The sequence below is a fragment of the Psammomys obesus genome, unplaced genomic scaffold (assembly GCF_907164565.1).
Source record: "Psammomys obesus unplaced genomic scaffold, mPsaObe1.curated_primary_1811, whole genome shotgun sequence".
NCBI lineage: Eukaryota > Metazoa > Chordata > Mammalia > Rodentia > Muridae > Psammomys > Psammomys obesus.
In genome coordinates this window covers 10,971,224-10,991,357 of record NW_026596034.1, presented here as the reverse complement: position 1 = coordinate 10,991,357, position 20,134 = coordinate 10,971,224, and the positions used below count along the sequence as shown (strand labels likewise).

Sequence of the window (20,134 nt, the reverse complement as noted above, 5' to 3'; positions counted from 1 at the left end):
TGATCTTGACCTCTCGGTGCTGGGATTACAGTCGTGCGCCCCTCGGCCCGTTGGTCGGATTGTTTGGAGACGCCCTTGTTGGCGCCTCACCCAGTAGCCCAGACGAGCCTGGAATTCATTATGCAGCCGGGCTAGCCTTGCATTTTCTGTGACCCCCCTCTGCGCCACTCCTGAGAGAGAGTTCAGGCGTGAGTCATCTCGCCTGGTTTGCGGTTTCCGTTTGGAAAGAAACCGGCCTCGGTCTAGAAAGGACAGTCTTCCTCTTCGTACCCCTAGTCTGGGTAGACCTCTCCCTGAGGGGTTATTCACGGAGACCCGCTCAAGGACCCAGCACCCTAGGGACAAGGGAGGGACCGAGCCCGCGGACTTGGAGATAGATGGCTCTCTAGAGCAGCCAGGGGCGCCGAGGGTTAAGGGGCGGGGCCTCGGGGAGGGGTGTGGCCTCGGGCGGAGCGGGGCGGGGCGTCTCGCACCTGTCCGTTCGGCCCCGGGATCCCTCGCAGCGCCGGCAGTCGCAGCCCCGGAGCAGGGCCGGGAGCGCGGCCGGGTCGTCGTAGGTTCGCGATCGCCATGGCCGAGTTCCCGTCGAAAGTGAGCACGAGGACCAGCAGCCCCGCGCAGGGCGTGGGCGCGTCTGTCTCGGCGCTGCGACCGGACTTGGGCTTCGTGCGCTCCGCCCTCGGGGTGCTCGCGCTGCTGCAGCTGGTGAGCGGGGTAGCTCGGGGACTGGATGGGGGACTCTCTGAGGAGTCTCTGGGGACGCACTTGCCCGCCCGAGATCGCCTGGAACCTCGTACCTCGGGACGCCCGTATGACATCCCCACGAACACGACACGTATCTGTATCGCGTGGAGGGGACTCCGCAGCCCACCCGGCTGCTTCCCGCGGCGACATCGTTGCTGAGATCGCCGCGTTCCACTGCCCGTCAGTCTGTCCCTTTCCTCCTGCCCTGCCCCCTTTCCTCTGGACCGTGCCCTGGCTTTCTTCGCCGGGCAAAGTCCACTGTCCGCCTCTTCGCTCGGCTCCAGCCACTCAGTGCAGCCGCCCTGAAACCCTCCTGGACAACGCAGGAGAGCGCATGTTGGGCTGTAGAGCTTTGCGGGAGTCCAGAAGCCACCTGCCTGCCACCCCCAGGTCTCTGTGCAGGCCCCAGCTGAGGACCCAAGGTTTGCAACTTCCCACTGAGTGCATCTTGAGGTGTCAGCTGTCTGGAGGCCTGTGGCTGCCCTTATGGAACGGTCTCCACTGACCGAGGTCCGCCGCAATGGGCATAGGGTGGCACTGGAGGTGTTCTTAGATCCCTTTCATTTCTACCCCCCCCCCCCGCAGTGGGCACATCGAGACAGGCTTCCAGGGCCGGGCTGTGGAGTCCGGAGGCCCACTGCTGGGACTAGGTCCTTCCTGCCCCCCAGGGAAGCGGCCACCTCCACCTGGGGCCTGTTGCCTTGGTTTCTGGGATTTCTGGTGTTCCTCATGAGCCTTCACCCTTTATCCTCCCCCATCTCTTGCCTGGGTTTGTTTAAAATTCAGATTCTTGGGCCCCACCCCCCGAAAAAAAATGTGAAATTGCTCTTCGAATCTCCGGAAATGCGGCAAGAAATTTGCATCTTTAAAGTCTGCTCCGGGAGTGGTTTTTGGATATCGTTTGGTTTTGATAAGATCGGGGAAGGGTGGCATGATGCCCTCTTCTGGGACCAATTTAAATCTGCATCGGTAGAGACCATCAACCCAGGAGTGTCGGGCTCTTGGTGATTGGTTTGTTTGCTTTGTGTTTTGTTGTTGTTGTTTTTGAGTCAGGGTCGCATATAGCCCAGTCTTGAATTATTTCTGTAGCTGAAGCTGGCTTCTGAGTCTTTGTGTAACCGAGGCAAGCCTTGAACTAGATCTTCCCAGGTTTTGGGATTACTCTCTGGGGTTTCTGTTTGGGCTCTTTGAAGCTCACATCTGAGGGTCAGCTTTGGGCTAGCCTGGGAGGAGCTAAGTGGCTTGTTGAAAGGGACAGAGAAGAGAGAGGTCAAGTCTGGTCTGAGAAGGCTTCTGTGTGGGCTAGAAGGATAACTTTTGAGCTGAGCCTTCAGCGGAACGGGAGGCTGGGGTAGGGCCGGGAATGGTGTGGGGGCTGCAGACGGCTGAGTTGAGTGGAGGTGGAGAAAGTAGCCCACGGGCTGAGCATTGCTGGTCTGGCCAGGAGCCCAGCAGCATGCGCTCCTAGGGCAAGAACTGTGGCCTGGGTTGTGTTGGTGGCCATCAGGATGTGAGGCAATAGGTTCCTTGTACCCCTAGCATCTTCCCCATTTTAGTTCCACTGACTTCACTTGGAGACTGAACCAGACTGAGTCTGCTTGTCTCAGCCGCTGCTTCCTAACATGTTTCTGTGGCAACCTGCTACTCCACTGGGGCCAAGATGGGGGAGGGGCAAGACAGGCACCATACCTGCTGGGAAGCCACAGTGGCACATTGGAGGCTGGTCTAGACCTTTTCAGCTCTGTGTCTTTTGTTTCTTTTAGACAAGATCTCTCTAGGTAGCCTTGGCTATCGTGGAACTCACTACAGGTCGGGCTGACCCTGAACTCGGTGCTGGGATCAAAGGTGCCTGAACCATCCTAACCAGATTTGACTAGGATTTTCTCTTAATAGAGGACAAGGCAGAGAGCTCAGAAGTTTCTTTCTGACCGATCCCTGGGATCAGTTTTTCTCACTTCTCTGGCCCCTCCTCTTCATTACTGTATTGATTTGCTCTTACAATGTGAGGTGTGTCATTTTAACAGTTGTGGAAGAGGCCCCGAGCCTAGTGCCTGCCCCTGGGGACCAGAGAAGGCTACTTGGAGAAGGCAGTGACTGAGAAGACAGAGCTTCTTGCTGGCCAGGTTGAGCTGTATCCCAGGGTTGAGAGGGTCCCGCAGTGATGGAGAGATGGATGAGTAGGAGGGCCAAGCTTCCGGAGCAAAGTGTTGTTCTTCGTCTAGCGTGGCATTTCATCTCAGTCCATAGACATACTACCCCATAACCTTGCCCATCTCCATCTGACTCCAGGAAGAACTTCAGATGATGCTGTTAATCGTTAAAACAGAAGAGTTAGTGTGTTTCTAAAGCCTGGTGGTTTAGAGAGAGGAACTGGCTTGAGAGAGCTATTAAGAGACATTGCCCGGCTGGAAACCTTCACGTTTAAAATGCTGGTTCATGGCTGGGCTTCCTAGTAATGTAAGCAAAAGGAGAAACACCAATCTTCATAACCAGCTTCTAAACCGGCAAACACGTTTGACCTAGAAATGACTCTTTGTGCTACAGTTCTTTGTGTGGCGAGGGAGTGGAAGGACGCTGTGGAAGGTGTGGCTGACAGGTGCCCTTGGTGTATCTTAATGACTTTAGAAAAAAACTATGAAGAACATGGGGAGGTGCCCATCTTTTTCTTCCTTTTGTTTTTCTGTTTTGAAACAGGGTTTCTCTGTGTAACCCTGGCTGGCCCAGAACTTACCAGGCTGGCCTGGGACTCACAGAGATCCTCCTGTCTCTGCCTTCCCAGTTCTGGGATTAAAGGTGTGTACCATTGTTGAACAGCTGAAGTGCCCACTTTTTTTTTTTTTTCCCAACTTTAACACCGCCCTCCCCCAGCTTTGGGACAAAGAATGATCTTCCCTGGGACTTAATGATAAACTCAGAGACACTTGAGGAAAGTCACATGGCTTGGGGGGCAGCAAGGCTACACGCAGGATTTGCACTAAGATTTGCCTGTCTGAAGCCTGGCTCCATCTATTTTTTCTGTTGCCTCTGTTTGGGGGATCTGGGGTTCCTAGGCTGCTTTACAAGAAAAGGATGACTACTTTAGGAAGGGAGACTCAGCCCAGCTTTTGCAGGGGACTTCCTGGCTGAGGTGAGCTTTTTTATGAATGGGGCTTTAGAAGAAGGTTCTAGCAGGGTGTGATGTCACTCCGGTGCTGTGAGTGGGAGGCTTCTGAAGCAGGAGGATCACGAGTTTGAAGCCTGAGCTAAAGAGTAAAACCCTGTTTCAGGGAGTAGGGCTGGGGGCAGGGGAAAAGAAGGGGTTCAAGAGAGACAATGGATTAAGCCCTGATGCTTAGGGCAGGAGGGCTTACAATCATGGAGGCCCTGAGGGAATGGGGGTGTTGGCATTGAGCCCTTTCTAGCCTTCCTGTTAGGATTGGGGCAGCTACACAGTTCTGTTTTTAAGTAAACACACAGATTAGAGGCCTCCTCTGCCACCATAGTGCTCCAGTGTATCTTTGAGAACACTGACTGATTGTAGGCCTAGAAGCAGAGGTTTGGGTTCAAATCCAAGCTCTGCCTCTTTCAACTTGGGATCCCAGGGAAGTTCTTGACTCTCCCCTCCCCTATGCCTCAGCCTTACACCCATATCTATGAAAGAGTGTTGGCAGAGAAGTGGTGCCTGCTAAGGGCTTAGCCTGGCACTTATTTGTATGAAGGTAGGCTTCACTAGGCCCTAAGATCCTGGGGCTCTTAGGCAAGCTTGAATGTTTCTGGAGACAAAGAGCTCAGCTCCCAAGATTCCCTTCATCCTTCTGCTCTTGGGGACACGAGAAAGCTCTTCTTGATGATTCTGGCTCTATGTCAGTCCCAGCAGGCAGGCTGGCTTCTCTCCACGGAAGGACAGGACAAGGCCCTAAAGAGTCCTACTTCCAAGAAGGGCCTGCTGTGTTGCTGAGCAGATGTGAGCAGTGGCGGGTGGGGTTGGGATGACAGTGTTGGACGTTTCCTTAGACTGATCTGAGGCTCTTTGGTAGCCTCAGTGGAGCCTGCAGGTTCCTGTGCCAAACCCACAGGTGCTCTGCATGGCTCATTTCCACCAATCCTGCTCAATGGTGGGCAAGAGTGGGATAGCTTTAGGAATTCGTTCGTAATTACCTAGAGAGTATATGGATGTTTTCTCCTTAGAAAAAAAACAAAGCAAGCAGATTTTGAGTTCAAGGCTAGCCTGGTTTCCAAAGCGGGTTCCAGGACAGTCAGGGCTACATAGAGACAGGTTTTTCAAACCTGTCTTGAAAAACCAAAACCAACCAACCAAAAATCCTAGCCAGGTATGGTGTGTGTGTATGTGTGTGTGTGTGTGTGTGTGCGCACCCCAGCATTAAGGAGACGAGAAAACCCAAGGCAAACTCAAAGCCAGCCTGAGCTGCATTGACCCTATCTCAACAAAACAAAACAACAACCCTCCCCCAAGAAAAAAACCCTAACCAAAAAAATACATAAATGTGCGGACAGTGCTAAGGTTGTCCTCAGATTCCTCTCCCTATGAGGGCAGCTATTTTAGAGTATTTTTAGTGCTTTTTCTGTGCCTTTAGGAAACATTGATGGTCTTTGGAGCAGCTCTCTGTTACCAAGCTACACAGCCCAAATAGTAGAAAGACCGGAACCGACTCTGGCAACTTGCCCTCTGACCTCCATATGTGCACCCTGGCAGGTGAATGCCATGCATGTCACGTGCTTGCCCACAGTAACATGGATAAAAGCCAGTGATAGTTTTCCGGTATGTCTGTTGGGAGTGGGAGCTTGAGAACTGGGTAAGAATTCGCCTGTTCAGCTGCAGTTTTCACACTGTGGTGTTTGTTATGTTTAATTTTAACACAGTTACTCCCAGCCCTCTTTTTCACTTTTTTCAGTCTTGGGACAGTGTCCCTAAATTGCCCAAGCTGGGCCTGAATTTACAATCCTCTTGCCTCAGCCTCTCAGGAGAAGACGGGCCTGTGCTACCTACCACACCCTGCGGCGCTTGGGGCCTGGATGAGGATTGCCAAGTGACCTCCATGAAGCCCACGTCTGTGCCCTAGCCCCTCCCACAGCCACCAGGGCTGGAGAAAAGACACACTTTTAGACATACCCCAATCTGATAGGCAGGGCTGGTAGATCCGTCAGTGTGTGGCGCTAGTCTGTCTCTACCCTCTTAGGATCAAGCATAAACTTTAAAGAGAAAAATGTCCCAGAGTCCGCTGTGTGCCCTCTGCGGAACTGCTGGACTTTGCCTCTGGCCTGTTGCAGAAGCTCCAGGAAATTTACGGATAGTGTTTTCTGTTTGTTTGTTTGTTTAGATTTATTTATGTGTTTGCTTATTTTTGTTTCTTTGAGACCTGAGCCTGATCTTGAACTCCTAATCCTCCTTCTTTCGTCTCCCAAACAGATTACAGGAATTCTGCCACACCTGGCCCTCTCATGATGTTTGTTTCAAAGTGTGAGTTTTGTTGTCACTGAGAGTCCCCTCCTTTATTTCTCTCTGGCTTCTAGAAATTGAGTCAAAGTGAGACCTTTCCTTGATTCAGTGTCATTGAGAAGGTCTGTGTTGGCCGGGCAGTAATGGTGTATATCTTTAACCCCAGCACTCAGGAGGGAGAGGCAGGTGGATCTCTAAATTAGAGGCCAGCCTGGTACACACTGAGTTCCAGGAGAGCCAGGGCTACAAAGAGAAACCCTGTCTCAACCTCCCACCCCAAACACCCTCAAAATAGAAGGTCTGAGTTGAGTTTGGCCATCTGCATTAACCACAGCCGGAGCATGTCCTGGAGACAGCCTCAGTAGCTTTTCCAGTGGATTGACCTACTAGAGTTCTCTCTTTTCCGTAAGGACACATTCTGAGCCTGGGCTGAGCCTTGGTTGGATACAGTTCTGTACATAGGTAGCTGTGGTAGAGTTCAGTTTATAACCGAACACAGCAAGGGATTAACAATAATAACAAAGTGTAGCAATGCACTTTGATGAAAGAGTTTTAAAATTTAGGAGGGCCAGGCTAAATTTAAAATTTAGGAGGGTCATGCTACTTTAATCCCAGTGCTCAGAGGACAGAGGCAGGCAGATCTCTGCAAGTTTGAAGCCAGTTTGATCTATGCAGTGAACTCCAGGCCACACAAGCGTTCCCTGCCCCCATCTCAAAAGCCAAACCCAATATCTAAATAATATGAATTATTATTTAAATTCAATATTATTTATTCGTTTGTGTCTGTGTTTGTGTAAGTGCACAGGCAAGCCGCTGCATGAGCACAGAGGCCAGAGGACAATTTGAGCTGACTCTCCCCTTCTACCGTGTGGCTGGCCCCCAGAGCTCAAACTCACTTCGTTGGGCCTCGAGGCAGTTGCCTTATTTGCTGAGCCATCTCACTGTAGCTATGAATTAAAAGCCAGATACATACAGGGTGATGCATATTTCTTTATCCCAGCACTTGGGAGGTGAAGACAGGAATGTCAGACATTCAAGCCTCTTTTATATAGTTGAGTTTGAGGCTAGTGCCTGCTCCATGAGTTCCTGTTTTCAAACAAACAAACATGATTAAAAAAAAAAATTAGCTTTCTTTTATGTGCATTGGTGTTTTTCCTGCATGTGTGTCTGTGAGAGTGTCAGATCTTGGAGTTACAGACAGCTGTGAGCTGCCATGTGGGCGCTGGAATCTCTCTAGCCCAAACATGACTTTTTTTTTTTTTTAATGTAATATATTCTGACTATAAATAACTGAAACCTCACAAAGCAAAACTGTGTTTAGTTCAGGAGGGGCTGCTGTGGGAGGGGACCCCTTCTGTCTGTGGAATTATTACATTGCTACGCACGAGTGCAGTTAATTTTATGACTTCTGTTGCAGTAGACATATCCTCCCTTATTGGTGATTTTAAAGTTTCCTTTCTATTCAGCTTAGTTAGGCGGAATATACAGATTCATTGTGGGGCCTATAGGAAGAAATCTGGGTCTGTGATCATCCAGCCACAGACATACGATCTACCTGTCTGGAGCTGGGACTGTATGTGTATATACATGGGGTCTGATTTGAGGGAACCCCTCTTGAACTTGGCCAGGTATAGCTCATTTTATTATTACATTGTATTTACTCTTTAGGAGTTGATTTTTTTTTTTTTTTATTACGTGAATGTGTGTGTATGTGCGTGTGGAAGTCAGAGGGCAACTTGTGGGAGGTGGTTTTCTTTTCACCATGTGGGTCTCAGGTATGGAACTCAGGTCTCTAGAGTAGATGGCAGGCACCTTTCCCCAGAGCCACCCTGCCAGCCTTATAGGACTTATTTCAAAGTTATATAACAAGTGGAGCATGCTAGCGCATGCCTGTGGTCCCAGCTGTCAGGGGGCTAAGACAGGCTTGTGAGCTCAAGGTCAGCCTGGGCTACACAGGGCATACCAGCCATCTTGGGTGAGTAATGGGACCCTGCCTCTCAAAAACAAGATTAACCAGTGAACAACCACTAAGAATTATTTCCAAATAAATGAAAATGTTGGGAAGTGGGGAATTACACTTGTTTGTGGCAGTGTCCAAAGCTTTGAGTTGAGGGGCTTGGGTGCCTATGAGGCCCAGAGAGGGGAAGGCACTTTCCTCAGGTCACCCAACAGTGAGTATGTGTTCAGGACTACTGGCTGGGTACCTGGGCAGTTTTCACTAGTCATCTGTAAGCAGAAAGTGACCTCTGTTTCAGGAAAGGGCCAGTCCACATTTGTACACATCCTATGTACCAGGCGATTGCCATATCTCTGGCCGTGGTAGCTGGGCTCTGTCCATCATTCTCTTCATGGTTGCTGTGAACCTAGGTCGGGGTGTTTTCCTTGGCAGCCCTGATATCGACGGAACAGGGCCCTGGCTTTTGCTGCTGGGCAGCTGGGCAGGGTGAGTTTCTCCTGTTTGCTCAGGGAGGAGAGGCAGGGTGGCACACCAGGGTCTCCAAGTGAGGACAAGGACAAAGGTTAGGCAGGACCCGGCAAGCAGGCTGCAAGCTTGGGCCTGCTCGGCAGCTCAGCTTTGACTGTGTCTGACACCAGGTGAACTCTTCATCTTCTGGGGCAGGGGTGAGAGGGGAGGGGGCTAGAGGATGGGCACCAGCCCCTCCTGGGAGTGGAGATAGGAGAGATATGCTGAGGCCATGCCCTGGGAATGAGGAAGGCCTTGCCCCTGGCTGTATAGCCAGATCTGTAGGCTCTACTGGGCTAAGAGATTCACAGGCTGCGATAACTCCCCAGCTCCGGCATCCCAGACAGTGATAACTTCTGCAAGCACTAGTTTCCAGGACAATGTCCCCACCTCCCAGGGGTCAGCACTAAGAGAAAGAAAGTCTACCCCTAGGGAAGGCACCCCTCCCCTCATATGAATGTTCTTAGGCCAAAGCTTCATTTATATAAGAAAGCTTCGCCTTGCCATTAGCTCATTCCATTTTATTTAATCAGTCACTTCTAAAGAGTTGGTTTCTCTTCTGTGAAATGAGCTGATGCTTCTCTGGGAGAAAGTTGGGCTCAGAGAGAGGACAGCCCAGGAGGCGAGGGGGCTTGGCCAGCTGGATGCCAGACTATGGCTTGGAGCAGTAAGTATGAGGAGAGCTCTACCTGGATCTTCTGAAGCAGAATAAGAACTTCTGAGATGTTCCTCATGGCTGGGGAGACCGAGGCAGACATTATGAAGACCCCCGGTGAAGAGCAAGGAGTGGAGCAGAGACCGGGTGCTGTAAGTTTCTGGAACCCTTTGCTGGGGAACCAGAAGAGAGGGAGGGAGGCGTGGGAGCCTCGGAACCTGCACACTCCTCACGCGCCTGGAGGTGACAGGAAGGAGACCTGCGTGGTCTGCTGCAGAGGGCAGCGAGACAGGACACTATCCTGTGCAGTCCAGGGTGCTTCAGATTTGTGGCATCCCTCCTGCCTCTACCTCTCAAGTGCCAGAATTGCAGATGTGTACCACCAGCTTGGCTGGGAAGCTTCTTCTAAACTACCAGGGACACTTGGGGACCATGTGGTTGAGATATTTCAGGTCCATATCAGCCATCAGCACACTCGTGGGCTTGTGTGTTTTTGTGTGTGTTTGTGTGTATATATGATCTCTTGTACCTCCGGGATTTAAACACTGTTCTGAGACCTATTTGCAAGTAGCACATTGCAAGCTGCATTTGGAAAATTGTGATGCTGCCGACCACCCTGCTGTTGTCCCTGAACCTGGAACGGCCTGGCGCAGGAAGGGCCCTGGGAGAGTGTGCCCCGCCTGAGTGACTCTGCGGTTCCTTGTGTGCCTGTTTCAGACAGAGAAAGGGACAGTCGGTGGCTCTGGGGCTTCCTAGGGATCTGGACACGATGGACTCAGTGTTTTAGAATGCTTCCTCTCCCATGCAGGAATTCCAAGGTGCCTCCTCCAGCCCTCCTTTGGCACACAGAGATGGGTGGTGTGTGGTGGTGGTGGCCAACCCAGGCGCCTGGAGCCTCTGTCTCTTGCCCCTTTGTCTCTTGTGACACAATGGGTGACTTTTTGTCTCCATAAAGTCCCTTTCAGTGTAGGGAGGAGGGCCAGGATGGGGGTGGAGGCTGGACTAGGCCAGGCCAGGCTAGGCCAAGTTCTGAGTGTCCTCAGCTGCCTAGCTGTGCCCTGAGTGAGAGGGAACCCCAGGAAGGGTCATGTGGACACCCTGGGACCTCAGTTTCCTGGTGGTGTAGTGGGGACCAGTCACTGAGGGATGTGAAAGACTTGGCACCACTACTCTCAGGGTCTACCCGTGCTCCTTCAGTGGTCTGTGCCCACCCTTCACTCTTTCTAAAACATATGGCTTAATTGCTAATATTTAAACACTAAAGATATCACAAAAGTAAAAACAAACAAAACCCCAAGACATCTCACACACCCTTCAGAACTTAGCAGTTCTGATGGGAGTGGCTTCGGACAGGATCCCTGCCTAGCTTGTCTCTCAACAGCAGCCTTTAGCTCAGCCCCCCATCAGCCCCTGGGGACCTGAGTGTCAACCTAGGTTGGACACAACCTAGGCAGGATAACTCTCCTCTACCCTATCTGGAAGCTCCCTCCCTACACCGCTGCTTTCCTGTGTTTTAACTAGCTCACACAACCACACCCTTCTCTCCCCCAGGCACACCTGCCTGACACAGCTGTAGGGTAAGCAAACTAGGCATTTCTGTCCCTGAAACCCTCATCCCTACCCCCAACCCCCCCCAAAAAAAAAACCCTTCATTTGCCACAGATGGTTAGGTGTGTCTCCTAAGGCCATATAGTGAGTTGGCTTGGGTCTGACAGTGTCTAGAAAGTAGGGGCAGATGGACACTGAGGTCAAGGTAACCCAGAATGCCAGAGGTGGAGTTGCATTCTTTTCTAGAGTTCCCCATGTTCTCTCTGTCCCCTTCCTCTTCACTTCCTCAATCCTTATCACATGTTACCAATGAGATCTTCCTCTGCCCCTTACCCAAAAGTGTCCCTCCTTCTGGCCCCCCTCCTCACCTGAGTTTGTTCCCACAGCACCCACCCCGTGAGCATGTGTAATGGACCAGTTTATGCTTTTGATCTGGCCCTACTTGCTGATGTGGGAGCACCTTGATGTGGGGGCACCCTGACACGGAAGTGCTACTACAATGGAGGGCTGTGAAGAGGGGCACTCAGGGACAGGCTGGTCATGCTGGAGGGGTGTGTGAGCTACCTGAGACATGTTCTGGACTCAGAGTTCTGGTAGAGGTCATGGGATCAGGGAGTAGAATTAGGGACTTTGGCTTCATTCTCTGCTTCCCACTATCTGCTGCCCTTTGCTACCCATGAAGAGTGTCCCCCCACCCCAGGCTGAGTCAAGGCTTCTGGCACTTCAGCTAGTGTGAGATCTGCACCAGGTGGCATTTCATTGAATCCCAGGGGGTCCTGCAGCTTCTGGAACCTCTCTGGCAGGACCATCCAGGTCAGTCAAGGAGTCAGTAAAATACCCAGGCTGATGGCTTAGGGACCAGGAGAAACCAGTTTGTTGGGTTCTAATAGAGGAATGGACCTTCCTTGTTCTAGGGTGGAAACCAAGTCGGCTTCCTGGGCTTGGGGCCAAGTGAGAGAGCCCAAAGGGACACAAATTTCTCCTATCTACTGCTTTATCTCTATTATGTTTTTACTGAGCTGGAAATCAGGGGTGGAGTGGGACAGGGTGGGGACACCTGTGTTCCTCCAGCCCTGCCCTTGGAGGGGGCTGACACATCTTGCTTCCTCCATCCCTCAGCCACTGCTTTCTCACAGCTCTGACAGGCAGGGCTGGGTTCCGGGCTCATCCACCTTTTACCTACCGTGTACAGTATGGCTCCCGAGCAACTTGTGGGAACTTGGCAAGGCAGCCTAGAGCGAGGGTTACTGGGAAGTCAGTGGTACAGGACAGGGAGCTTGTACTGAGTATCTGGTGGCCCCTGTGCTGAGGCCTGTGAGTGACAGCATTGTAGGAGGGCAGGGTGTAAACATGCACGGGCCTTTTCAGGAGTGTCAGTTGGATGGCTTTTCTAACTTTCTTTCAGATGATGGGAACCAGCCAAGCCACTGGCAGGGTGGGGGACAGGGAACCTATTTCTCGGAATTGCTGACAGTCCCTAGGAGGCCCACCTTCCCACTTCTCACCTGAGAAGCTGCGTGAGATGTCATTCCAAGGAGACTTCATTCTCCTGACAGAAATGACCTCATCCCACTCTGGGGTTTTGTGGTCTGTTTGAGGCACAGTGGTTTGGGCTGGAGAGTAAAGGGTGTGTGGGAGCCAGGCGTGGTGCCACATTCTTGTACTGTATGAGAAGCAGAAGTGAGAGTTCAAGGCTGGTCTGGACTAATGAGAACTTGCCAAGAAAGGTGGGGGAGAGGAGGGATGGCAGGGAAAAAGGTGTGAGGCCTATTCTAAGATATCTGTGTGTGTGTGTATGTATGTGTGTGTGTTTATTTTGTGTTTGTGTAGGCATGGGGATGCCAAAGTGATCAGGTGGAGGTCAGAGGACAATTTTCAGGAGGAGTCGGTTCTCTCCTACCATGCTGGTTCTAGAGATCCGACCCAGGTCATCAGACTTGGTGGCATGTGCCTTCACCCAATGAGCCATCTTCCTGATGGCCCTTGAGTTGTAATTAAATGAGGACTAGCTTCCAGTTTAGCATGTGGCCACAGGCTAGGAAGGCCCTGCTACACTGTCCCATCTTCTTCACTGTAAAGTGGGCACAGGAGCCAACCCCCAGGCCTGCTTATGAAGGTCAGAGGCAAGAACCGATGGCAGGGTGCTGTGTGACATGGGGTGTCTGAGGCTAACCCTAGCTGGGGAGAACAAGCATAGAGCCTGCTTTGGCCTGGACGCTGCTGGGCTCCTGGGCATGCTCAGCTTCAGGCTGCCCTTGTCCTTACCCTGAGTATTATTCCAAACCAAAGAAACTTCTTTCTGGTCTTCGGTGGGGTGGTTTGGGAGAAGGTGGGTGGCAGAATTCCAGCACTGGGTCCCCGCTGGTAAGGACCTCTCTTTTAGATATCTGGGAACTTGAAAGTGGCCTGTCAGCAGAGTAGGGGCCAGTCAGGGGACTAGCATCCTGAGATCTGCTCCTAAGATCTGCTCCTGACCTGCTCCTAAGATCTGACTGAAAGTGGGGCTGGGGCCACCAGCTTCCACACTGTGCAGGCAGAGGGAGGAACGGTCCTGTGTCTTAGTCAGCAATGGAGGCTTTCTCCAGAGCCGCAGCAGACTTCTACACCCATGGTGGCAGGGTTCCAGACAAGAGATGGGTGGCTGTCCCCCAGCCTAGAGATCCTTAGCCAGCAAAGAAGAGGCTGGGGAGGTCTAGGACAGTCCCAGGGGTTGTACCTTCCTTGGGCCTTCCCTAGGCTCCTTGGGCTGTGCTCCTACAAGTCTATGTGTGGAACTCTCTGGGTTTGGTGCTGTGTGGTGCGACTCGAGGAGGGAAATCACACAGCAGCTGACCATTGTTCCCATGGGTAACAGTGAGCTTAACCCACAGGCTTTGAGGTGGGTAGTCATCTGAGGTGTGTGTGGTCCCTGTGCTGTTACAAATGAGGTGAGGAACACAGCATTGTGCAGGTAGAAAGGGGAACAGGTTTTAAACAAAGTCCATGCCATTAGTTTCAACATACTCGGCCAGGGATTTGGGGATGTCTGGTCATCCTGCCAGCAAGGGCACAGTGCAACAGACAGTCACTTGGGGTTCCTCTGTGAGACAGAATGGTAACAACTGTAAAAGAGACAACTGGGAGTTAGGGGTGGTGGAGAAGGAGGGGTGTTAGACTGGAGGACTCAGAGCCCTGGGGACAGCCTCTGTTGAGCCAAGAAAAGCACATAGACTGTTCCTATTTGTGCAAAGGATGTTCTGGGAACATGATTTTTTTTTCCTTTTCCAAAGACCCCATGGCTCGAGGGAGGAGAGGGCCTGTAAGGGACTCTATTCTTTTTTTTTTTTTTTTAAACTACACTTTTATTATGTATGCACACAAACACTCTTATGTGCACAAGCTTGTATCTGATGACAACTTAAGAAGTTGGCTCTCTCTCTATCATGCGGGTCCCAGGAACCAAACAGAGGTCATCAGGCTTGGTTGCAAGTGCCTTTATCCTCCGAGCCATCTCTCAGGCCCTTCTTCTCCTTCAAAATTTTATTTAAAGCCAGGCATGGTGGTGCACGTCTTTAATCCCAGCATTCAGGAGGCAGAGGCAGGTAGATATCTGTGAGTTCCAGGCCAGCCTGGGCTATACAATGAGATCCTGTCTCAAAAACCAAAACAAACAAAACACTCCCCAAGTTTTAAAAACTTATCACTACTATCACTACTGTATATGTGTGTGTGTGTGTGTGTGTGTGTGTGTGTGTGTGTGTGTGAACGTGGAAGTGGGAGGTTTACCTTAGGCTGTCCAACTTGACAGCAGGGAAATTTAGCAGATGAGCCATCTCACAGTCCCCAGAGGACAATGTTTGGGAGTAGGGTCTTCCCTTCTACTGTGGGTTCTGGAGGATGACCGACCTCAGGATGTCAGGTTTTCAAGCTTGAGCAATAAATCCTGGTACCTGCTGAGCCATCTGAAAGCACCCCCAGTCCCATTTTTTGTTTTTTGTTTTTCTTTTTCAGACAGGGGTTCACATGGCTCAGGCTTGCCTGTAACTCAGTAGGTAGATGTTGGCCTTGAACTCGTAACTCTCTTGCTCTTCCCTCCAGTGTCGGGATTATAGGTATCAGCCTCCAGGCCCGGTTTCCAGCAGGGTTTTTGTTTGTTTGTGTTTTGTTTTGTTTCTGCACCTATAACAAAGTTGAGGTTCCCACCTTGGGTGGAAGTGTCTGGGGACATGAGGAAGGGCCTTATGTCACACAGCACAGTGGGGATTGAAGAGGGGGAAGAGTGGCCAGGCAAGGTCCCCAGCATAGAAGTATACAGCAGGAGTCAACTCAAGGCTTCTTTTAAAAAGCCTTTTAAATCGTGTGTGAGTATGGGCATGCTCCATTGCCACAGTGTACAGACGGAGGTCAGAGGACAACTTTTGGTACTCAGTTTTCTCCTTACACCTTTGCGTTCCAGGGGTCGTACTCTAGCTGTCGGGCTTGTGGTGAGCTCTTTACCTTCTTAGCTATCAGAAAGGAGGCCAAGGCCTGGGTCTCCAGCTGGAGCTGTGGGGCTCTGAGAGACTCCCTTTGTTTTTCCCTAGGTGCTGGGGCTGCTGGTATGGGCCCTGATTGCTGACACCCCATACCACCTGTATCCTGCCTATGGCTGGGTCATGTTTGTCGCTGTCTTCCTGTGGCTGGTGACAATCGTCTTCTTCATCATCTACCTGTTTCAGCTGCACATGAAATTGTACATGGTGCCCTGGCCGTTGGTGGTGAGTCTGAGGCAGGGGAAATGGGTGGCTCTGGGCTGAGCCCTCTTGCCTGTTAATGACTATGATAGGACCTCTTGACTTTCCATAAATGTGAAATGGAGGGTGAGGGGGTGGTTGCATTGGTATAGAGATCCCCCTGAAGATCTACCTGAAGAGCTGGGGTGGGAAGGTGTGTTAATAACGGAGGTGAGCGTTTGACTTGGTCCTGGGAAGGGACCAGCAGCAAGGGACTGTTGGCTGACGGCAGATGCCCTTTGGAATCTTGATGTGGTCAGAATTGAACTAGGAGGTGTGGGTTTACCAGTACTAGCTGGGTGCTAGCATGGATACCAGCTGCCTTCAGAAGGCTCCGCAGCTCTGGGTGCCCAGGATTGTCTCAGGCCAGCTTTCTCCGATTAGAGGAAGCTCCCTGGCCAGACACAGAAAATGGCTACAATTTTTCTGGAACCCGGAAAACCCATGCAGCTGTGTCTGAGCCTTTTAGTGAGCACAGAGGCACATGATTGTAAGACAAGTGAGGCTGGGACTAGGCAGCAATTGTTTGCAATTCAATGCCTGTTTAATTGGAGGAAACGTGAGTCATGCTGAGACAGAATGGGTTTGTTAGACTCCTGTATCACTGGCCAGAGCCCGGCAGGGGTCCATAGTGGATCCCAAGCACTCTGTACTCAGGTTCCCTGGGTTCTGGTCACGGTACTTGGGGACACGATTTGGGATTGAGGTGGGACCAGCTGAATCCCCGGCTAAAGGTCTAGCCCCCTTCTGAATATTCCTGGGCCTCCAAAGGAGAATCCTGCAGGGTGGGAGACCTCTGTCTCTGAGACGAGGATGGGGAACCAGCTCAGCTTTCAGTGGAGGAGGCCATTTGGGTGCTGTTTTTGGTGCTGCTGGGCTGAGCTGGGAGAGGAGCTGGGTGATGATCCTTCGTAATGCTGGAGACTGCCAACCCTTGAAAGGGCCAGGCAGGATGGAATAGTGAACTGGTCCAGGAACTTAACATGGACCTGGCCCCGAGGAGCTGCCTCTGCCCAGCTTCAGCCTTGAGGGGATACGGCCCATTGGTGCCAAGCCTTGAGATATTTTGTCTGTTCTAGTGGTGCTGGGGATCAAACCCAGGGCCTCACAAATTCGGGACAAATGCTCTACCACTTGCATGCCCAGCCCTGAGATTGCTTATTTCTTTTTTGATATAATTTTGATGTGTAGGCCAGGCTGACCTGAAATTCATGGTCTGCTGATTCTACATCTGGATGTGCTGCCTCCCATAAACTGGTATGCCCAGCTTTAAGGGCTTATTTGTTTGTTTTGTATTTTATTTTGAGACAGGATTTCTCCTGTAGCCTTGGCTGTCCTGGAATTCACTCTGTAGACCGGGTTGGTTTTAAACTCAAAGATCTGCCTGCCTCTGCCTCCTGAGTGCCGGGATTAAAAGTGTGCTCTACAACTGCACAGTTGCTTTGAGACAGTAAATATCTCACTATGTAGATCAGGTTGGCCTCAAATCTGTAATCCTCCTGCTTCTGTCTCTGGGGTACTGGGGTTACAGGTATGTATCACCATGCCCAGTAGCCTTGAACATTTTTAATATGAAAAAAAGTATATGAAATTGTTTTCATGTGAAATCTAATTTTTAAGTGTTGGCAATTAAAAAGCGTATAGCACAAGGAATGTTCGAAGAGCATCAGTTTGGAGACAGGAGCTAGCCACAGGAGGTATGGAGCAGGCCCAGCTGCCAGCTGAAGGTTCATATCCAGTCTTCTTGGTGTCTTATACCAATGCCCTAAGGTCCTGGCCCTGGTATTTTGCCCTCCAATTTAGGATGCCAAGGGAGTCATAGATTCTCTCCCGCTGGGGAGAGGGACTTGGAACTCCATCCATCCTAGTGCTAGAGACAAGGTCAAGTGCTGATGGGGTTATAGGGAGAGCGTGGGTATGGCCGGCTGTGTGGCATACATGGAGAGGCCTGCATTTCTTTAGCTGGTTAGGAGTGAGTGGCAGAATTGCCTGGCAGGCTGGCACTGTCCTGCCCCAACACTTCAGGCCTTCCTGCCAGGGCCTTTTTGACTCGGCTTCAGGGGTGATGTTCCCTGTGGATGCTTTATACCTTCTTTCCTTTCTCCTACAGTTAATGATCTTTTTTGTTGCTGCCACCATTCTCTATATCACTGCTTTTATCGCCTGCGCCGCAGCAGTGGACCTGACATCCCTGAGGGGCTCTCGGCCCTATAACCAGCGCTCAGCTGCCTCTGTAAGTATGTTCCCAGGGCTCCAGCCTTCTGCAGGGGATCCAGCCAGCCAGGCCTGTGTACGCACAGGCTCCTGTCTGAGCAGTCACTGACTGGATGCTTGGTGGGGCTCAGCCTTGCTCAGTCTTCCTTAGTGAACAGCAGAGCCAGAGGGAACCTGAGAGCAGAGTGCTTGGGATTCACTGTGGACCCCTGCTGTGCCACACTCCTTTTGCTTCTAGTGTCACCCTGGTCTGGCTGTTAATCACTACAGACATTCCAGTTTTTTGTTGTTTGTAAATCTCTAACAAAAAGCCTGAACTTGAGCCGTGTCAAATGGCCATTTATACTCCATCCACAAGGTCCTGTATATGCTTTGCTCTAGAGAGGCATCGCCTACGGGTTCTTTTTCAGACAAGAAAACTTGAGGTCATGTCCAGGACAGGGTAGCCCTTGGTGTCTTCCCTCTTCCTGGTCAGAGTGGTTTTAAATTTAGTTGAACTCCCACTTGGGAACTGGGACCTAAGTGCCAGAAAAAACACATCTGCATATAGAGTACAAACCGGTTTGGAAAACTCCTGAGAGCTTTGAGTATTTTTGCTGATTGTTTTGGTTTCTAATTGTGGGCCTGGAACCGAAGGGCCTTGTGAAGCAAGGCAACCACGCTACCGCCGGGCTGCATCCCCAGCCCTGAATGTTACTTGTGGACACTGATATGGTGTGTAAAGTTAACCCGTGGTCACTTCTCTTACGGAGAGCAGTTGGGACACTATGGTTGTCCCGACACCAGCTGACATGTCTGGCCTGTGCATTTCTGTTGCCCTGACCCTTAGAACATAATGGCAGCTGTGTGGTGTGTGGCTGCCAGAACAAGTGGTTCTGATTAATTAATTCTGATAAAAGCTACCACTCAAACTTTTATTCCCAAGTCCATCAGAGGTCTGCTGTCACTGCCCCCATGTGGTTTCCTTGCTCTCTCTGACTGACCACCTTGGCATCTTCTCTTCTCCCCTGCCAGTTTTTTGCTTGTCTGGTGATGATTGCCTATGGAGTGAGTGCTTTCTTCAGCTTCCAGGCCTGGCGAGGAGTGGGCAGCAATGCAGCTACAAGTCAGATGGCTGGGGGCTACTCTTAAGCCAGCTAAGCCGTGGCCTAAGGCTGGGTCTTAGCACAGGGTCATCGCCCAATCTTACCGGACTCAAGCTCTCCAGCACTCCTGAGGAACAGGCCCAAGCTGGCACGGATGGGCTGCCAAGAGCCAGCAGTGGGGACATCCTCCCCACCCCCCCTTATTCAGCAGAAGGTGAAGGGGGATGTGGGCTCTCATGGCTCTGCCTTGTCAGAGGACTTCAGTATCCCAGGCTGGGCCACCCTTCTCACCAGCACTAAATGCACTAACAGACCTCCAGCCTCCAACCTGCCATAGTATAAACCTAACAAAACAACAGATTATCTTTGTTCCAGGAGAAGCTAAGCAAAGCCCAGGGGCTGTGATGGTCCCACTCTCCTCATCCCTGTCCCAAGCCAACGTGTCACCTTATAGAGGCTTTTATAGGAAGAGCTGGGATTTTGGACTGGACTATTTCAGTTGGTTCCAAGCAGTTTCCAACAGTGGCACACCTTGCCACTGTCCCCTCCCTCACATGTGACTCTCCCTTTGGGAAGGCTAGCATCAGTGTAGGCTTCCTCCAGGCTGCTGATTAGACACAGGGGACTTCAGGGAGTAACAGAGGGAAGCAGGGCCTTGCCTGGTGAGTTGTCATGGGATTGGTGGTGACTCGTTTGGGATTATTTTTTACAATTTAAATAAAAATCAAAGTGTCTCTCTGAAAAGGTATTATCATTCATGGTCTTAATTGTTTGCTAATATTTTAACTTTTCGTCCTTTAAGAAAAATGGCACCAATTAAGATGAAATTAAAATCAAATACTTAGGATTTGTTATTGTTAGAGGGAGGGGATCAAGTCTGACTCTTGGTCCCAGCTCATACTTGGTTGTCATGGTTACTATAAATATTCATTGAGTTCAATTTGCTCTCCAGGAGTTTAGGTAATGAAGTCTCCCTGTTCCAGGACGAGGCCCCTAGGGGAATAGCCCATTTTGAGGCAAAGAGAAAAATGGAATCCTGGCAAGCCAGAGATCTCACTGTCCTGTCAGGCATCTCATGGCCCGACTCAGCCTGTTTAGGGGAGACATGCTAGGTTCTGCTGCTCAGGTAGAGGAGAGGGCCGCATGGCGATGGTGGGCTAGAATAGGCCAGACCCACAGCAGCAGCAGAGGAAGCACCTAGCATTTGTTCAAGTTGGTAGACCAAGACAAATCAAC

The 20,134-nt window shown here is 51.1% G+C and overlaps 1 protein-coding gene across 2 annotated transcripts; it reads left to right on the top strand.

The window, feature by feature from the left end:
- Window positions 1-462: 462 nt before the first annotated feature.
- On the top strand, window positions 463-19,642 carry Pllp (plasmolipin). Of its 2 annotated transcripts, XM_055620804.1 has the most exons (4): window positions 463-705; window positions 15,411-15,584; window positions 17,710-17,832; window positions 18,828-19,642. In XM_055620804.1, exons 1-4 carry the CDS (start codon window positions 571-573, stop codon window positions 18,942-18,944), a joined length of 549 nt encoding a protein of 182 aa, XP_055476779.1. In that variant the 5' UTR covers window positions 463-570; the 3' UTR covers window positions 18,945-19,642. The 2 variants fall into 2 exon arrangements, with proteins under 2 accessions (XP_055476779.1, XP_055476780.1); XM_055620805.1 differs by lacking the exons at window positions 463-705; window positions 17,710-17,832; window positions 18,828-19,642 and adding an exon at window positions 726-1,166 and having other exon boundaries at window positions 15,411-15,488.
- Window positions 19,643-20,134: the final 492 nt, after the last annotated feature.

Excerpts from the sequence above, each read along its gene's own strand:
- Pllp (XM_055620804.1), top strand. The coding sequence starts at position 571 with ATGGCCGAGTTCCCGTCGAAAGTGAGCACGAGGACCAGCAGCCCCGCG. Across the intron at positions 706-15,410 it reads TGCTCGCGCTGCTGCAGCTG|GTGCTGGGGCTGCTGGTATG; the intron begins GTGAGCGGGGTA and ends GTTTTTCCCTAG. Across the intron at positions 15,585-17,709 it reads TGGTGCCCTGGCCGTTGGTG|TTAATGATCTTTTTTGTTGC; the intron begins GTGAGTCTGAGG and ends TTTCTCCTACAG.